Source organism: Podarcis erhardii, assembly GCF_964252035.2.
Source record: "Podarcis erhardii genome assembly, chromosome: 2".
NCBI lineage: Eukaryota > Metazoa > Chordata > Lepidosauria > Squamata > Lacertidae > Podarcis > Podarcis erhardii.
Window position 1 is genome coordinate 127,034,821 of NC_138498.1, and position 18,635 is coordinate 127,053,455.

Genomic DNA, 18,635 nt, shown 5'->3' on the forward strand with positions numbered 1-18,635 from the left:
ACATCCTTTTAAAATCTTAACTCACTTAAAAGTTCTTTAGATAGCCACCCTGGCTTCTTTAGGCACCTTCCATGTTTCCGTCTCATTGGTATTGCCTGAAGTTGTGCTTTTACTATCTCCCTTTTAACAAACTCCCAGCCATCATGAACTCCCTTTCCTTTTAGTATTACTGTCCATGGGATCTCACCCAGCACTTCCCTAAGTTTTATGAAGTCGGCTTTCTTAAAGTCAAGAAATTGAGTCCTAGTATGCTTGGCTGCTCCTTTCCGCTGTATAGTAAACTTCAGAAGAGCATGATCACTCGCGTGATCACTTCCACAACAACCCTGCCAGGCTGGCCTCTTGCATGTCGCCCCCTTTCCAGCAGGCGAAGCTGCAGGGACCACTCACTTCCTGGCCCCCCCAAAATGGAGGCGGCTTTGGACCCTGGATGAACCTGAGAGGAGCCTTGAGGGGGGCAGGGAGGGGCCTCTTGCCCCTTCCCAGACTTTTCCTCCACCCATTTATTAGCTATATCTAATAAATTGTTTTGTAATGATTTGTTGGGTCTCTGGACCGTAATAAAGATTGATTGATTGATTATTAGATATATGGCAGCTGCTGGATGCCCCCCTTGTTTGGGCCTGTGATGGACAGCAGAGCCAGGCCAGTCAGCGGACTTAGTCCCTCAGAAATTTCCTGGAGCCTCGCTCTGATTGGCTGCCATGCCACCAGGGATGGCGGAGCCAGCCCTTTTGGCGGGAAAATGCAAGGCTGCTTTTCTGAGGGATGGTCTGAGGGGGGAGCTTGGAGGGGAAGGTGGGGAGGAGAGGAAGAGGAGTCAGGCGGGAGTTCAAGGGGAGAAGCTGTGGGAGGGGAGGGAGACCCCCAAGAAGGAGGGCTGAGGGGCCCCCTGGGTGTGGGGGGCGGACTGAGGGGGGGAAGGAAGGGAGACCCCCAAGAAGGAGGGCTGAGGGGCCCCCTGGGTGTGGGGGGCGGACTGAGAGGGAAAGGGCCCCTCGTTCAGGAACCCCCCAAGTCTGAATGGGACACGACTCAGTCCAGGAAGGAGAGGGAGGAAGGGGCAGAAATGGAGTTCAGCATTTGACCACCATGTCTAGAAAGCGGAACATCGGCCTGAGAAGAGAAGCTGTGCCTGGACTTCCGCCTTTAATGCCCTGACAGCCTCCAAGTTGAGGCAAGAAGTTGACTTCTGCCTGAAAGTACCTGAAACTGTTCTTAAGCTGAGGTACCACTTTAGCTAATGGGGCCTCCTGCTGCCGCCACCACACAATTTCTGTTCTCATCCTGAAACAAAGTTCTTCTCCCTGAGGGGGAGCAGCCATGAGGGAAACTCAGGGGGAAAACTCCCTCAGGAAACCGGGCGAAGGAGAGGACGAGGCCCAGGGGAATCTGAAAGGGGATTGGCTGACTGTCCAATGGAGAGGCTTCTGATTGGTCCAGCCCTGCTCTGGTGTGGGAAATGGGGTCAGATAGTTCTGGGAATCCAGTAGAAACTGGTTTTCTGGCAGGAAACACGGACAGGATGGCAGGTGTCCCTCTTCCTTTGAACTGGAGTCCGGAGTCAGCTCTGTCAGACTTCTTTCTGGAATAAGAAACGCCCTCCTTTCCTGCTGGGTCCCAAACAGGGGCAAGTCTGGGAGGGGTGGCTAACACCCCAGAGGACAGGATCACACTTCAAAACGACCTTGACAGATTAGAGAACTGGGGCAAAACAAACAAGATGAAATTTAACAGGGAGAAATGTAAAGTATTGCACTTGGGCAAAAAAAATGAGAGGCACAAATACAAGATGGGTGACACCTGGCTTGAGAGCAGTACATGTGAAAAGGATCTAGGAGTCTTGGTTGACCACAAACTTGACATGAGCCAACAGTGTGACGCGGCAGCTAAAAAAGCCAATGCAATTCTGGGCTGCATCAATAGGAGTATAGCATCTAGATCAAGGGAAGTAATAGTGCCACTGTATTCTGCTCTGGTCAGACCTCACCTGGAGTACTGTGTCCAGTTCTGGGCACCACAGTTCAAGAAGGACACTGACAAACTGGAACGTGTCCAGAGGAGGGCAACCAAAATGGTCAAAGGCCTGGAAATGATGCCTTATGAGGAACGGCTAAGGGAGCTGGGCATGTTTAGCCTGGAGAAGAGGAGGTTAAGGGGTGATATGATAGGCATGTTCAAATATATAAAAGGATGTCACATAGAGGAGGGAGAAAGGTTGTTTTCTGCTGCTCCAGAGAAGCGGACACAGAGCAATGGATCCAAACTACAAGAAAGAAGATTCCACCTAAACATTAGGAAGAATTTCCTGACAGTAAGAGCTGTTTGACAGTGGAATTTGCTGCCAAGGAGTGTGGTGGAGTCTCCTTCTTTGGAGGTCTTTAAGCAGAGGCTTGACAACCATATGTCAGGAGTGCTCTGATGGTGTTTCCTGCTTGGCAGGGGGTTGGACGCGATGGCCCTTGTGGTCTCTTCCAACTCGATGATTCTATGATTCTATGATTCTAAGTCAAGCTCAACGCCACCTCCAACCCCCTCCCCACATTAAGAGCACCATTTTGAGAAGCAGCAACTCTCAAATACGAAGAAATCAGCACCTCCACCTGCTCACATCCCCCCCCCCCCGCTTGGTTTTCAGGGAGGGCTTTTCTTAGCCCCTCATCCCCCCCCCAATTCAAAATAAGGGGCAGGCTGGCTGGAGACCCTTCCCTCCAACACCCTTCCCATTATTTAATGGCATCCCAGTTATATGTATTCCCCTTGTCCCAAAAGAGCCTCAGCTTCAGGGGTGTCTTCTGAATGAGCTGCCAGGAGAAGGCGCCTGAGCCTGACTCTCCAGTGGCAGAAGGTTCCCTAGGACACTCCAGGCTCAACGTGGGTCAAACACTGAGGAAAACTTCTTGGAGCAACTTTTGGGAAAAGGGGAATACATGTAACCGGGATGCCATTATATAACGGTTAGGGGGGTTGGGAAATGGGAGTGCCTGATCACCTCATCTGTCTACTGAGAAATCTCTATGTGGGACAAGAAGCTACAGTTACAACTGGATATGGAACAACTGATTGGTTCAAAATTGGGAAAGGAGTGCGGCGAGGCTGCATATTGTCTCCCTGCTTATTTAACTTATATGCAGAATTCATCATGCGAAAGGCTGGGCTGGATGAATCCGAAGCCGGAATTAAGATGGCCGGAAGAAATATCAACAACCTCAGATATGCAGATGACACAACCTTGATGGCAGAAAGTGGGGAGGAATTAAAGAACCTTTTACTGAGGGTGACAGAGGAGAGCGCAAAATATGGTCTGAAGCTCAGCACCAAAAAAACGAAGATCCTGGCCACTGGTCCCATCACCTCCTGGCAACTAGAAGGGGAAGAGATGGAGGCAGTGAGAGATTTTGCTTTCTTGGGCTCCAGGATCGCTGCAGATGGTGACAGCAAAATAGAGCCCATCATCCCCGGATCTCTGAAATGAACAAATAAATGTCCAGGATGGTCCAGATTGAACTCTTCCCCGGATCAATGTTTGCCACGTCCCAAATGGAAAGCAAGAGGAGAGCAGGGTCCTCCAGGGTTTGGGATCTCCCTATTCAGCTGCCCAAGGCACTTGCTCAGACCTAGATCTGGGCTCCTTGGGGCCAATGGGGGCGGGGAGGGCAGGCTCGGCAAGGGTTAAGAGGAGCAGAGCTGGATTCCTAGAGAGGATGGGAAGTGAAGGGGGGAAGGTCCTCCATCGCTCAATTCCCTCCCTCCCTCCCCCCTCCCTTCCTGCTTTCTTCTCTCCTTTGCAAAAGCCCCTCCTGGAATCTGGTGAGTCCCCTCTTTCCTCCCTCTGAGGGTGCAATGGGGAGAAGGGGGTCCCAGGGGGGCAGGGAGGGGGCGTGGGGGTCCCTGCTCAGATCATACAGAGGGGGGGGGGCAGACCCCCAAGTCAGGGAGCAGAGGGTCCTCCCTTGTCCTCTCTGCCAAGATCGCAGGAGGTCTGCAGCTCTGCTCTTCCTTGGGATCCAGAGGCTGCCTTCATTTTGGGGAGGGGGCTTGGGGTCAAGGGAAACTGGGCAGGAAAAGAAACCCCCTTCAGATTTAGGGATTATGATGATGTGGAATGGGATGCGGGGGGCGCTGTGGGTTAAACCACTGAGCCTCTTGGGCTTGCCGATCAGAAGGTCGGGGGTTCGAATCCCCGCAATGACGCGGTGAGCTCCCGTTGCTTGTTCCCAGCTCCTGCCCACCTAGCAGTTCAAAAGCGCGTCAGAGTGCAAGTAGATAAATAGGTACCACTCCGGCGGGAAGGTAAATGGCGTTTCCATGCGCTGCTCTGGTTGGCCAGAAGTGGCTTAGTCATGCTGGCCACATTTATACAAGGATTAAGACCCATCATTAAAATACACAACAAAGTTGCCTAACAGGCACCCCTTGTGGGCCGACAGTTCATGTTTGCGGGTTGTGTAGCCAGCAAATTCTGGCCCAGGGCTCCTGCTGGGCCATCCCCTCCACACCCAGTCCAGGACCCGGGAGATGACCCTATCTTTCTTGGAATGGTGTGCGACTTCTTGTGCCTGAATGGGGCGGTCAGGAAGCAGCTCCAGGCTCATAACCTCTTGTGCAGGTGCTGGGTCGGGGCCTGTTTCCGGTAGTGGTAGCCTGCTGAGGGCGTCCGCATGGCCCATCGCCTTCCCCGGGCGGTGAATCAGTGCGTACTGGTAGCTGGCAAGGAAAACTGACCACCTGAGGACGCGAGGAGAGAGCACTTTGGGGGTCTGCTTTTCGGGGGCAAACAAGCCAAGCAACGGCTTGTGGTCAGTCACCACGGTGAAGGGCCGCCCGTACAAGAAATCATGGAATTTTTTTACTCCCTTCACGATTGCCAGCCCCTCCTCATCTATTTGCGAGTAGTTCCGCTCGGTTGTGTTGAGTGTCTGGGAAAAGTATGGTACCTCTCTTCCATCTGGGAGTTGGTGTCCCAGGACAGTGCCAATGCCATAGGGCGAGGCGTCGCATGCTAGCACCACCGGCAGCCTCTCGTTGAAGTGTGCCAAGACCGAGTTTGAGACAAGCAAGTCCTTGACTGCCTGGAATGCAGCCTCCTGGCGCTGGCCCCACACCCAAGGGGCCCGCTTGTCCAGGAGTCTGTGTAGGGGCTCCGCTACTGCCGCCTTGTGGGGAAGGAAGGAACGGTAAAAGTTCAATAGTCCCAAGAAGGCCGGAAGTTCAGTCTTGCTCTTGGGCGCTGGGGCATCACAAATGGCCCGTACCTTGTCCCCAGTCGGGTGGACCCCTTCTGCGTCCACCATAAATCCCAGAAAGTCCACCTGAGGCACTCCTAGTAGACATTTTCCCCGCTTCCCAGTCTCCAGATGCTGGGTTGAACCGCGAGAAGCTGCTGTCAGTTGCCATTCTGAGTTCCTTCTGTCCCGGAGCTGAAGCCTGGATACACGGTGCGAGGCAGCGGTGCGGGAGGTGGCGGTGCTGCGGTGCTGTGTGTGGCAGTCAGCTCAGCAGGATCCAACCTTCGTTGCCAGTGAAATAGACTCAGAGTCGCAAAGTGATTTCATGCTCTTTATTCAGCTCATAGTGGTGAGGAGGAATGAATGAAAGTCCCCTCAAAGTATCTGCTTTATATACATTATTGACACAATGGGCTGCACATGATTGGCTAATTCTGGAATTCTACTGTAAGCCAATCAGGTTCTGGATTCACTTATATCTGGAGCAAGATTGGGTGGTTCCTGCCAACCAATCATACTGCTGCATTGTTCTAGGACCAGTCAGACTGCTGCATTCTGAATCCTATTGTTCTAGGACCAATCAGACTGCTGCAGTTTGGATCCTATTCAACTCAGTACATAAAACCTCCATTAAGATACTGAAATAAGCATGCAAGAAAAGAATAGTATTAAAACAATGCAGCTATTAAGAGGCAGAAAAGAACAGAGCAATGTGTAGAAAAATATCATCTTTATTCTCCCTTTTTCTCTTAGGGTCCAGTGGGCTTTGAAGACGTAGCTCTTCCTTTCACAGAGGAGGACTGGGCTTTGCTGGATCCTGACCAGAGAGCTCTGCAGAAGGAAGTCAAGGAGGAGAATCCTGGGATCGTGGCCTCTCTGGTAAGGCTCCCTGCTGGATCATGAGATCAGTTTTGAAATTCCATACAGATCTCTGAAGGACAAACCTCCTCTATTTTGAGGGAGCCCCATAGCGCCACCTGCAGCATCTGAGATGTTAACCCACCCACAACTCTCCATAGGAGATGCATCTCCTGTTCTGTCTGGGAATATTCTTCCACCAGTCCTGCCTTTTCAAACCAGGATGAGGCTGTTCTCAGCTGCCCAGGCCTTCTTCCATGTAGGCTTCAGAGATCTCAGGGGCGTGGAGGTACATCCTGTCTAATTTTCTGTTTCCCTTTCTGCATCTGTCTGTTTTGGGTTGAGCAAAGAAATGACTGAGCTTGGAGTTGGAGCAGATTTTCTCAAAAAAGGCAAAACAAAACAAATTCCTTCCAGTAGCACCTTAAAGACCAACTAAGTCAGTTCTTGGTATGAACTTTCGTGTGCATGCACACTTCTTCAGATACACACTTCAGATACAAAGGCAGTAATTCATTTCCATTCTTCCTCTTTCACAAGCAGTCATTTGCATTGTTCAATCATTTCAGGCTCAATTTCTTCCTCAGCCTAAACATAATAATACTAATACTGCCATATAACAGTAGATTGTAGGTGGTGAATTGGAGAGGAAGAAGAAGGGAGACAACCAAGAGAATCCACACAATGGAGAAACCATATAAATATTCAGAGTGTGGAGAGAACTTTAGTCGGAGCTCCCAGTCCACTTCCCATCAAGGAAAGCTCTTCGTTCACAAGGAGAGCCTCACTTCACATGAAAGAACTAACGGGGGAAGAAGCGGACACGGAGCAATGGTTCCAAACTACAAGAAAGAAGATTCCACCTAAACATTAGGAAGAACTTCCTGACAGTAAGAGCTGTTCAACAGTGGAATTTGCTGCCCAGGAGTGTGGTGGAGTCTCCTTCTTTGGAGGTCTTTAAGCAGAGGCTTGACAACCATATGTCAGGAGTGCTCTGATGGTGTTTCCTGCTTGGCAGGGGGTTGGACTCGATGGCCCTTGTGGTCTCTTCCAACTCTATGATTCTATGATTCTATGATTCTATTCTAAGAAATAAGTGCTTGAAATGGGGGAAAAGCTTCCTTCGCAGCTCCACCCACAGTTCCCATGAGATACTTCATACAGGGGAGTGTTTGGAAAAAAATCAGTTTCCATTCAATAAATCACAGCAAGGATAATCACAGAATTTTAGAAAATGGTATAAGGCATATGGTATTTCTGGTATCGGGAAACTTGATGAGGAATTAAGGGGAAAGACAGTGTTGACCCAGAGTAGTTACAAAATGCATGTTCTCTCCCCGAGTGCCACAGACCCTCCTCCAAAGAGAGTCTCTCTAAGAAAGCACAAGCAGAAATTACTCCATTTTACGTGAATAAGGAAAACGAGGAGGTGGCTAAGAAACAGCGGGAGCCAGATCCTATTACTGACCTTATAGGATCTCTCAGCAGCTCCAAGGATGAGCAGAAAGAGGTTTTGGGCCCAGGCAGCTCAACTGCTAAGTCATCTCTGGCACTGAGACCAGGAGCTCAAGCGACTCAAGGCCAAATTCAGGCTAAACCGGTAGAGGAACTAATCTGAAAGAAAAATTCAGAACTATCCTCAGGAAATGCTAATAGAAGGCTAAAAGACTCCTTGTCCCAAGCCTCTGGTGCAAATGAGGAATTATCCGTCACTGGGTGACGAGGGACTACTAACGAGGGACATAGAATGCATAAAATCCTTTTTGGCTGACACTAATAAAATTCTTACCATCCTGATAGGTACTTGTAAAACCTTCTGGAATAAAGTCTGGCAGAGAGTGTGGAACTGGATAATACAACAATATCTCTTTCCCTACCATTAGAAATAGATCAATAAGGGAGGTTTAATTCGTCCACATGGCAAAAGGAAGTCTATAAGTACAAAGAAGAGCAAAAATGTTAAAAAAATTAAAATAATGCAATATTAAAAAGTTGACTTAAAAATACCTTTTAACTTACTTAAGAGTAGCTCATGCTCTGGGTCCAGACAGAACACTTAAGAAGCTTGTACTGTACAGTGGTACCTTGGGTTAAGTACTTAATTCGTTCCAGAGGTCCGTTCTTAACCTGACACTGTTCTTAACCTGAAGCACCACTTTAGCTAATGGGGCCTCCTGCTGCTGCCGTGCCGCCGGAGCATGATTTCTGTTCTCATCCTGAAGCAAAGTTCTTAACCCGAGGTACTATTTCTAGGTTAGCGGAGTCTGTAAACTGAAGCGTATATAACCTGAATAATATGTAACCCGAGGTACCACTGTACTGGAATTTGCACACCAGATCCTTATATCAATATGAAACGATATGCAAGGTTATCAAATGCTCTGCTGTCCGGTCAGAAGCCAAAACCAAACCAGGGAGAGGGTTTTGATAATCAAGAATTGGAAATGGGTTCTGTCTCAAAATAAGCTACTTCTCTCAAGCTACCCTAGTATCTTCTCACAAGAGGAGCGCAAAGTCTGTGAATATAGTGTATAAGCGCAGAGAATATCTATGGAGGAGTGGTGTATTAGTCTCAATATTATTCCAAAATGTGGCATCACCAGCTCCTCTGCTTCCACATTCAGCAACACCTCCAAAAACTCCTCAATTCAAGGCAGACTATTATCCTTTAGTTGACATATACTCTGCAGGTGACAATCCTGACTAGTCAGCTGATCTGGACCCCAAGGAACCCCATAACTCAGACAGCTGTGGGAAGGACCTACTTGACAGAACTGAAAAGAATTGATTGCATGTCTTCTGTGCTCTGCCATAAGAAGCCCAGAATGAAATATTCTCCAGATTTGACCTCTGACATTCCTGCCTAATAAGTTTGAAGAAGGAACACAAGGGCTCATGCAAGCAAAACCTGACCCTTTGTGCTCCAGATCCAGCCCACCAGAACGAACCCTCTTTCCCCGAAGATTTGGTCCCCATGCAAGAGGCAAATATGGCCACATCTGCCTGGCTTTCAATGAGAGAGCTCAAAGAGCGTCAACAGGACTCTCCATCGAAAGCACCAAGCATGGGGCCACTTACATGTATTAGCTACTCGTCTGTTTTCTGCCCATGCTCTGATGTTGCAGTTTTCAGGCTCAGGGAGAGGAAGGCGACTGGTTTTGGCACCAAGTTCTGTCCATAAGCCCCAGTGAGTTCAATGGGATCTACTCTCAGGTCACTATTGTACAGACCATGCCAGCCTTACAAAGTGGGGTGAGGAGCAAAGAGCTGAAATTGGAATCACTGGAATTGTTTAGAAATGGGGCTTTTGAGGCTTCTGGTTCCGGTCTCCCTTAATGGATGCCGCTCCCACGATAGCAGAGATCGTTAGCAAATAATAAACAGATGATTTGAGGGTAATTGTCCTCAATTAAAGCTGCGTGCTGGAACAGATGGAACAAGATAATAAATCGCTAAATTTAGACAGATACAAAGCCGAAACAATTTGAACTGGAAAGGAAAATGTGTGTTGTTGGGGAGGGGGAGCCTTTACTCTTTCTTTATATATATATATATCATGTTTGTAACATAAATGATTCGGCAGCACACACACCTCGAATGCTAACAAACTGATAAAAAGCAAGAGGAGATAAAAGAGAATGGGATTATATTTATGGATTGCAACAGAAAAGCGAACTATGTGATAAAATTGAAATGGATTAAAGCCTCAAACTTTCACTGTATTGCTATGGAAGGAAATGGAGTTTAGTTTTGATGATCGGCCAAGGCTTGGGGACAGGATGGTGACTGGTTTTGGCACCAAGTTCTGTCCATAAGCACCATTGAATTCAATGGGATCTACCCTCAGGTCACTACTGTGCAGAACATGTCAGCCTTACAAAGTGAGGAGCAAACAGGGGAAACTGCAAGCACTGGAGATGTTTAGAAATGGGGCTTCTGTTGGGAAGGGGCTGCCCCATTTGGGCTTCTCCAGGGGCAGGAGAATATCTAGGGCAGGAGAATCCCTGCAGGGCCTCTGAGGCTCCCTTTGCTTCTTCCTCTCTCCCAGGACCCTGCAGCTTCTTTTGGCTCCTTGACTCTTCAGGAAGGATGAGTGAGACGGATCCTGTCAAGCTAGAGGAGATGGAAGGGGGAAGATGGACGCATGACCTGGTCCGGCTGTTTCCCGCGTCCCTCCCCACAACCTCTGAGCACTCCCTCCCAGGGACCTCCGAGAGATCTGGTGAGTCCCAGGGGAGGGGAGATGGGGACCTGGATGGATGGAGCCAGAGAGGAATTGGGGCTTGCTCAGCTAGGGGGTGGGGGGGGGAGGCAGGCGGATGGAGATGGAGAAGGGGAGCACTTTTTCGGGCTCCCCCACCTGCCTGCCTGCCTGCTCCTTTGTCATCTGCAGGCAATTTCAGCTAGGAATAGGTCACAGCTCCCCAGTCACCGCGATGCATTGGCAGCTCAAAAGGTCTAAAATCAGTTCTGTGATCTGAATGCCTTACCAATGTCCAACACTGATCCGTCGCGCAGCACTAGAACCCACGACTCTTTTTTAAAAAAATTGGTTTTCACATATTGTATTACAATACAGATGTACCAAAGCCAACACCATTTCCTCCCCATCCCCCCCATACATTTACATTTCTATTTCCTCAATCCATCATATTATTCTTTTCTCCATCCTCAAACTTCCCTCCACCCCGTCGCGCAGCACTAGAAGCCATGAGTCTTGAAAGGAACCTGATCCTGCTTTGCAGATTGAATGCAGATGAGGCCTCCATGTATTATTCTTTTCTTTTTGGAATAACTTTTTATTTGCTTTTATAAACAAGGAACATAGGAATAATAAAACATGTAGACCAAGTCTTCTCATGTCATTTCTATGTAAAATAGCAGAATAAATTTGCCGGAATATCTATAACATATAGTTCATCATTAGGGGTCAGTGTATGAGTTCTGGGTTCATGAATTGCTTTCAACTGGAACAAAAAAAGGGGAAACAGGAGAGAACAGAGAACATTCAACATCACAGAGCCAAATGCCTAGACTGACGCTATTGTGGCCGTTGTGCTTAGATTAAGTGAGTAATAGTCATTTTTCCATACAGAGTTGGTTTCATCATGAAAATGGGAGGCAGGGGGTTCAAAGGGAAGAAAGAGATTTACGTATAAATTTAAATTTAGACCAACCAGATTGAGATAACTTCTGATGGGGAGTGTTCAGGTGAAGATCTTGCTGTTGTTTCACAGAAGAGGCGTGGACGTTGCTGGATCCTGACCAGAGAGCTCAGCATAAAGAATAATAATAATAATAATAATAATAATAATAATAATAATTTATTATTTATACCCCCCCATCTGGCTGGGCTTCCCCAGCGACTCTGGGCAGCTTCCAAAAAAATAAAATAAAATAAAATACTGTACTACATCAAACATTAAAAGCCTCCCTAAACAGGGCCGCCTTCCAATGTCTTCTTAAAGTCTGGTAGTTGTTGTTCTCTTTGACATCTGGTGGGAGGGCGTTCCACAGGGAGGGTGCCACTACCGAGAAGGCCCTCTGCCTGGTTCCCTGTAACTTGGCTTCTTGCAGTGAGGGAACCACCAGAAGGCCCTCGGTGCTGGACCTCAGTGTCCGGGTAGAACGATGGGGGTGGAGACACTCCTTCAGATATACTGGACTGAGGCCATTTAGGGCTTTCAAGGTCAGCACCAACACTTTGAATTGTGCTCGGAAATGTACTGGGAGCCAATGTAGGTCTTTCAAGACCGGTGTTATATGGTCTCAGTGGCCGCTCTCAGTCACCAGTCTAGCCGCCGCATTCTGGATTAGTTGTAGTTTCTGAGTCACCTTCAAAGGTAGCCCCACATAGAGCGCATTGCAGTAGTCCAAGCGGGAGATAACCAGAGCATGCACCACTCTGGAGAGACAGTCCATGGGCAAGGAGGGTCTCATCCTGTGTACCAGATGGAGCTGGTAGACAGCTGCCCTGGACACAGAGTTAACCTGCGCCTCCATGGACAGCTGTGAGTCCAAAATGACTCCCAGGCTGCGCACCTGGTCCTTCAGGGGCACAGTTACCCCATTCAGGACAGGGAGTCCCCCACACCTCCCCGCCCCCTGTCCCCCCAAAACAGTACTTCTGTCTTGTCATGGTTCAGCCTCAATCTGTTAGCCGCCATCCATTCTCCAACCGCCTCCAGACACTCACACAGGACCTTCACCGCCTTCACTGGTGATTCACTGATTTAAAAGAGTGGTAGAGCTGGGTATCATCCGCATACTGATGAACACCCAGCCCAAACCCCCTGATGATCTCTCCCAGCGGCTGCATGTAGATGTTGAAAAGCATGGGGGAGAGGATGGAACCCTGAGGCACCCCACAAGTGAGAGCCCAGGGGTCTGAACACTCATCCCCCCCCCACTTTCTGAATACGGCCCAGGAGGAAGGAGCGGAACCACTGTATGACAGTGCCCCCAGCTCCCAGCCCCTCAAGACGGTCCAGAAGGATGTTATGGTCGATGGTATCTAACGCCGCTGAGAGATCCAGCAGAACTAGGAAGCAGCTCTCACCTTTGTCCCTAGCCCGCCGGAGATCATCAACCAGTGCGACCAAGGCAGTTTCAGTCCCATGATGAGGCCTGAATCCCGACTGGAAGGGATCCAAATGGTCCGCTTCTTCCAGGCGTGCCTGGAGTTGTTCAGCAACCACTTGCTCCATCACCTTGCCCAAGAATGGAAGATTTGAGACTGGGCGATAGTTGGCCATTATGGCCGCATCTAAAGATAGTTTTTTAAGAAGCGGTTTAATAACCGCCTCTTTCAGCGAGTCTGGGAAGGCTCCCTCACGGAGGGAAGCATTCACCACCCCACGAAGCCCATCACCCAGTCCTTCCCGGCTAGCTTTTATAAGCCAGGATGGGCAAGGATCCAGGAGACAGGTGGTTGGCTTCACTCGTCCAAGCAGCCTGTCCACATCCTCGGAGGTAACAGATTGGAATTGATCCCACACAATTGGACTAGACAGGACTCTAGCACTCTCCCGCTCCGGCCCTGCTCCCATGGTGGTGTCTACCTCTTCCCAAATCTGAGCGACTTTATCTGCAAAAAATTTTGCAAAATCATTGCAGGAGATCATGTGGCCCTTACTGGGCCCCGATGTAACAGGTGGTTCTGCTAAATTGTGAACCATCTGAAAAAGTCTCCTGCTGCTGTTTTCTGCAAATTCAATAGAGGCGGTGAAGAAAGTCTCCTTCGCCGTCGCTACGGCCACTTGGTAGGCTCGACATTGAGCTCTAACCTGTGTCTGGTCAGCTTCAGAATGAGTTATCTGCCACCGGCACTCTAGCCGTCTCAATGATTGTTTCATTGCCCTCAGATCCGTGGAAAACCACGGGGCTGTCCAGGCTCCATGCAGTCGGAGAGGGCACTTCGGAGCCAAACAGTCAATAGCCCTGGTTAACTCCACATTCCAGCGGGCCAGCAGGGAATCAGCTGAAAGGCCATCAACATGGGATAAAACATCCCCTACCATTCTCTGGAAACCATTTGGATCCATTAAGTGGCGGGGGCAGACCATCTGAATACGTCCCACCTCCCTGCAGAGGGTATGGGTCGCGGAGAAGTCCAGTTGCACCAGGAAGTGATCTGACCATGGCACTTCTTTCGTTTCACTTTTACTTAGTGTCAGATCACCAACATCCATAGAGGTAAACACCAGGTCCAAGGCATGTCCGTGGCTATGGGTTGGGCCAGACTTATTCAGGGACAGCCCCATGGAGGCCATGCTTTCCACGAAGTCCCGAGCCGCCCCTTGTAAGGTTGTGTCGGCATGGATATTAAAATCCCCTAGGACAACCAAGCTAGGTGTCTCCAGGAGAACATCCGCCACGACCTGAAGCAGCTCAGGCAGGGAATCCTTGGTGCAGCGGGGAGGTCGGTACACCAAAAGGAATCCTGTACTGCCCCTATTGCCCAACTTCCAGAACATGCACTCAGAAAACTGAGTCTTCCCAATAGGATGCCTGGTGCAGACTAATGACTTCCTAAAAATCACTGCAACCCCCCCCCCTCCCCGCCCACATGGCCTGGGTTGCTGTGCATAAGAGAAACCTGGTGGACAAGCAGCGGCAAGGACAGGCCCATCTGTTTCATCCAACCAAGTCTCTGTTACACATGCCAGGTCAAGTCCTCCATCCATGATCAAGTCATGGATGACAGTGGTTTTATGAATCATTGACCTGGCATTGCACAGCAACACTTTCAGGTCATGTGGGTATCCCTTGCTGATTCTAGTATCCATCCAGTCAGGACCAGACCCGGAGGCAGGGATAGTCCTCAGACAACGACTAAACCTGCCTCCTCTGTAACAACATGGTCTGGTCTTAGCGTAACTCCTCCTCCTACCCGTGATCACTGAGATCGGTTATCCCAGTGCATCCCCCCCTGTGGAACATGCCCCAGCTATTTTGTTGGCTGGGACCCACTCCCCAGCAGCCCTGACCCCTCCCCTTAAGAACAAAATAAAACCTTTTAAAAAATAAAACAATAAAACAATACCAAAAAACCTGTAAAAATTACAAAGACACCTAAATCAAACAAATTCCCAGGCCCAACCAAACATCCACCCCACCCCCACATACAAAAAATTCAAAAGAAAAATTTAAAAACATTTTTAAAAGAACTCTGGACAGCAGCAGCAGTAACAGCAACCATAGTTGTGAGGCCTGTCAGGCCCCGCCCCGGGCCAGGTGGTTAGTGGCAAGAGCAGGGCCCTCAGGCATTCACAGAGGGGAGGTCAAGGAGAAGTCAAGGAGGAGAATCGTGGGATCATGGACTCTCTCAGTAAGGATCCCTGTTGGATCATAACATGTTGTGATTGGAGATGGAGTGGATTCCATGATTGAGCCACAAAAATATCCATCCCAGATAAAAGCCAAGCAATATCTCAGTTAATACCAGGAAACAAAAACAGTGAAAACTATTGGACGGCCTCACATCTCATTCTCTTCAGTTCTTCCTCTGTCACAAGCATTCATTAACATTGTTCAATAATCTGGAGATCCCATTTCCTCCTGAGACTCTAATTAGCATCTCTCTTCATTGCAGATGGTGATGAATCAGAAGGGAAGAACAAGGGGGAGCACAACAGAATCCACATAGCGGAGAATTCAGATAAATATTCAGAGTGTGTAGAGAAGATCTGTCAGAGCTCCCAGTCCACCTCCCATCAAAGAAAGAGCTTTGTTCAAAGGAATAACCTCACTTCACACGAAATAACACAGAGTAGGGAGAAATTGTATCAGTGCAGAGAATGTGGAAAGAGCTTCAATCAGAAGGGTAATCTCACTTTGCACCAAAGAGTTCATACTGGGGAGAAACCTTATCAGTGCTTCGAATGTGGAAAGAGCTTTAGTCGAAGTACAAATCTCACTTCCCATCAAAGAGTTCATACTGGGGAGAAACCCTATCAGTGTTTCGAATGTGGAAAAGGTTTTCGTCTGAGTGGTCATCTGGCTTCCCATCAAAGAATTCATACAGGAGAGAAACCCTATCAGTGCTTTGAATGTGGAAAGAGCTTTCGTCGGAGTTGTGATCTGACTTGCCATCAAAGAGTTCACACAGGGGAAAAACCCTATCAGTGCTTGGAATGTGGGAAGTGCTTCAGTCACGAGGGGAATCTCACTTCTCATCAAAGAATTCATACAGGGGAGAAACCCTATATGTGCTTCGATTGTGGGAAAAGCTTCCGGGACGGCCACAAGCTCACTTCCCATCAAAGAATTCATACAGGTGAGAAACCCTATCAGTGCTTGGAATGCGGAAAGAGCTTCAGTCAAAGTGCCACACTCTCTTCCCATCACAGAATTCATACAGGGGAGAAACCCTATCAGTGCTCAGGATGTGGGAAGCGCTTCAGTCACGAGGGGAATCTCACTTCTCATCAAAGAATTCATACAGGGGAGAAACCCTATCAGTGCTTGGAATGTGGAAAGAGTTTTCGCCTGAGTGGTGATCTGACTTCCCATCAAAGAATTCATACAGGAGAGAAACCGTATCACTGCTTGGAATGTGGAAAGAGCTTTCGTCTGAGTTGTGATCTCACTTCCCATCAAAGAATTCATACAGGGGAGAAACCCTATATGTGCTTCGATTGTGGGAAAAGCTTCCGGGAGGGCTACCACCTCACTTCCCATCAAAGAATTCATACAGGTGAGAAACCCTATCAGTGCTTGGAATGCGGAAAGAGCTTCAATCAGAAGCATAGTCTCACTTCCCATCAAAGAATTCATACAGGGGAGAAACCCTTTCAGTGCTTGGAATGTGGGAAGCGCTTCAGTCACGAGGGGAATCTCACTTCTCATCACAGAATTCATACAGGGGAGAAACCCTATCAGTGCTCAGAATGTGGGAAGCGCTTCAGTCAAAGGACCCATCTCACTTCCCATCAAAGAATCCATACAAGAGAGAAAGTGTTTGGAATGTGGGAAAAGATTCATTCATGGCCCACCAAATAATTCATACAGGGTTGAAAGCATATCAGCACATGGAATGTGTATAAAATTTCACTTGTTCAAAAGTCAATTTAAGATCTCACACCAGGGTGAAGAATAGAATTATGGATTCAGAATCTAGTCCAACCCCCTCCAGAAATCTCATTTCAAGCAGCCATGACCATCCAGCTTCTTCTTAAAACCCCCCAGTGAAGGTCCACCCCCTTCTGAGAGAGTTCCTTTCCACTGTCAGCTCTTACTATCAGAGAGAAAATATAAAAAAGACTTTGGAGAAGACTTCCGGTGTGATGGCCTATGGCGTTTGGCTGCTTTCCCAGGACACCGGACCCCAGTCGTGCAATTAAACAAGGTGAATCTGGGGGTAATTATCCCTGTTGAACCCCGCAGAGATGGGGCGGATGTGCCTTCACCCGCACGTCGTCCGGTATCTGCCGCTCGCTGCAGTGGAGGCAGGGGCGCTGGGTGTTTAGCATTGCACGAATTGGAAACTCTCCGATGCCAACGCCATGAGCGGGAGCATTCCTGTTTTTCAACAAAGATTTGAATTCGGACTTTGAAAGGACTTTTGTCGCTCTGCTACACAAGATGTGAGGTGAGCGTTTCATCTTTTTTGATACTTCGTGCTGTTGGGCCAATGCCCTCCCTCACTTGTCCGAATGGTGAGGAACTTCGCCCGCAGTAGCAGAGTACAGCAGAGGCAGACTCTGGCTGGAATGCAGCATCAAGAAAATAAGAAGTCTGTTGGGATACTGCCAGGGAGACAAAGGCCATCATGACCCCACGTCGATTCCGGACGATCCATCGATCTCCCGTAGATACAGTATCAGTCAATTAGCGACACGAGCTGCAGAAATAGCTTGCCATATTCCAGGGCTCGTGCACACTCTGATCAGCAAAGTTCGCACAACGAAAGGTGCACTCAGGAGAGCATTATTTACAACTTTATTCAGCGTTGATCAGAACAAAGAAAAACATGACTGCCTGCTTCGCTGTTCAGGCACAGAGAGAGAAGAAACAAAAGCTATATACATAAACAGAAACATCCTGTGAACAGGAAATACGCAGGCTGTGACACAACAACCTGCTCCCTTCTTAAGGTGGAACGGAAATATCCTAACAAAGTCAACAGAGCGAAGAGCTGACTCACGCACCAGAGGGGATAGAAATAGCTCCCGTTCTCACACGATGATACATTAGGTAATTAGGCAATTAAAGGCACAGTGTCACACTGTGCAATGATAGAATGAAACACTGCAGTACTGCCAGCTACTTCATGATTTGGCAAGCCTCGTGGAGAAAGAGTCAATTAATGAAATGGAATGCAAGTGAAACTATATTAAAAAAAACTTGAGAATTTGATGTTTAATGGTGCGGTCCTTTGTGGAGGGCTCTAATTATTATTGGCAAGGTATCAGCTTGTTTGAAAATATGGAGAGACTTTGTTGAAATACAGTCTTATCAGAGAATGAGGCTGTAATTTCAACTGCGTCACACGCCATCTTCTCTCCCTTTTTTGTTATTGTTTGAGTCTAGATAGAGAGTAATCTGGCGTCCCACCAAAGCTCTGGCAAGACTCCAGCTTCTCCAACTCTCTCAATAACGATCTGGCGTCCTGCCAAAGCCTTAGCCGGTCATCAAAGCTCAAACTCCATTTCCTTCCATAGGAATACAGTGAAACTTTGGGACTTTAAATCCATTTCAATTTTGTCACATATAGTTCTCTTTTTCATTGTAATCCAGAAGTATAATCCCATTCTCTTTTGTCTCCTCTTGCTTTTTCTCAGTTTGTTAGCATTCGGGGGGGGGGGTGTGCGTGCTGCTGAATCATTTATGTTGCAAACATGATATATATAAAGAAAGAGTAAATATTTTACATCGAAGGAAGTCTTTTTTGCGGTTTGAATCGTTTTGGCTTTGTATCTGCTTCAATTTAGCAGTTTATGATCTTGTTCCTTCTGTTCCAGCACATGTCTGTATATTAGTTCTAATTTCACTCTAATAAACAGAAGTACCTCTGCTTCTTAATGGCCGAGTAGGAGGGCTACCAAT

General features: G+C 48.2%; 1 protein-coding gene across 2 annotated transcripts; it reads left to right on the forward strand.

The window, feature by feature from the left end:
- Positions 1 to 938: 938 nt before the first annotated feature.
- LOC309334694 (uncharacterized protein) lies at positions 939 to 17,945 on the forward strand. Of its 2 annotated transcripts, XM_081849265.1 has the most exons (4): positions 939 to 1,228; positions 5,982 to 6,107; positions 10,135 to 10,308; positions 15,181 to 17,945. In XM_081849265.1, exons 3-4 carry the CDS (start codon positions 10,176 to 10,178, stop codon positions 16,587 to 16,589), a joined length of 1,542 nt encoding a protein of 513 aa, XP_081705391.1. In that variant the 5' UTR covers positions 939 to 1,228; positions 5,982 to 6,107; positions 10,135 to 10,175; the 3' UTR covers positions 16,590 to 17,945. The 2 variants fall into 2 exon arrangements, with proteins under 2 accessions (XP_081705391.1, XP_081705392.1); XM_081849266.1 differs by lacking the exon at positions 939 to 1,228 and having other exon boundaries at positions 5,861 to 6,107; positions 10,145 to 10,308.
- Positions 17,946 to 18,635: the final 690 nt, after the last annotated feature.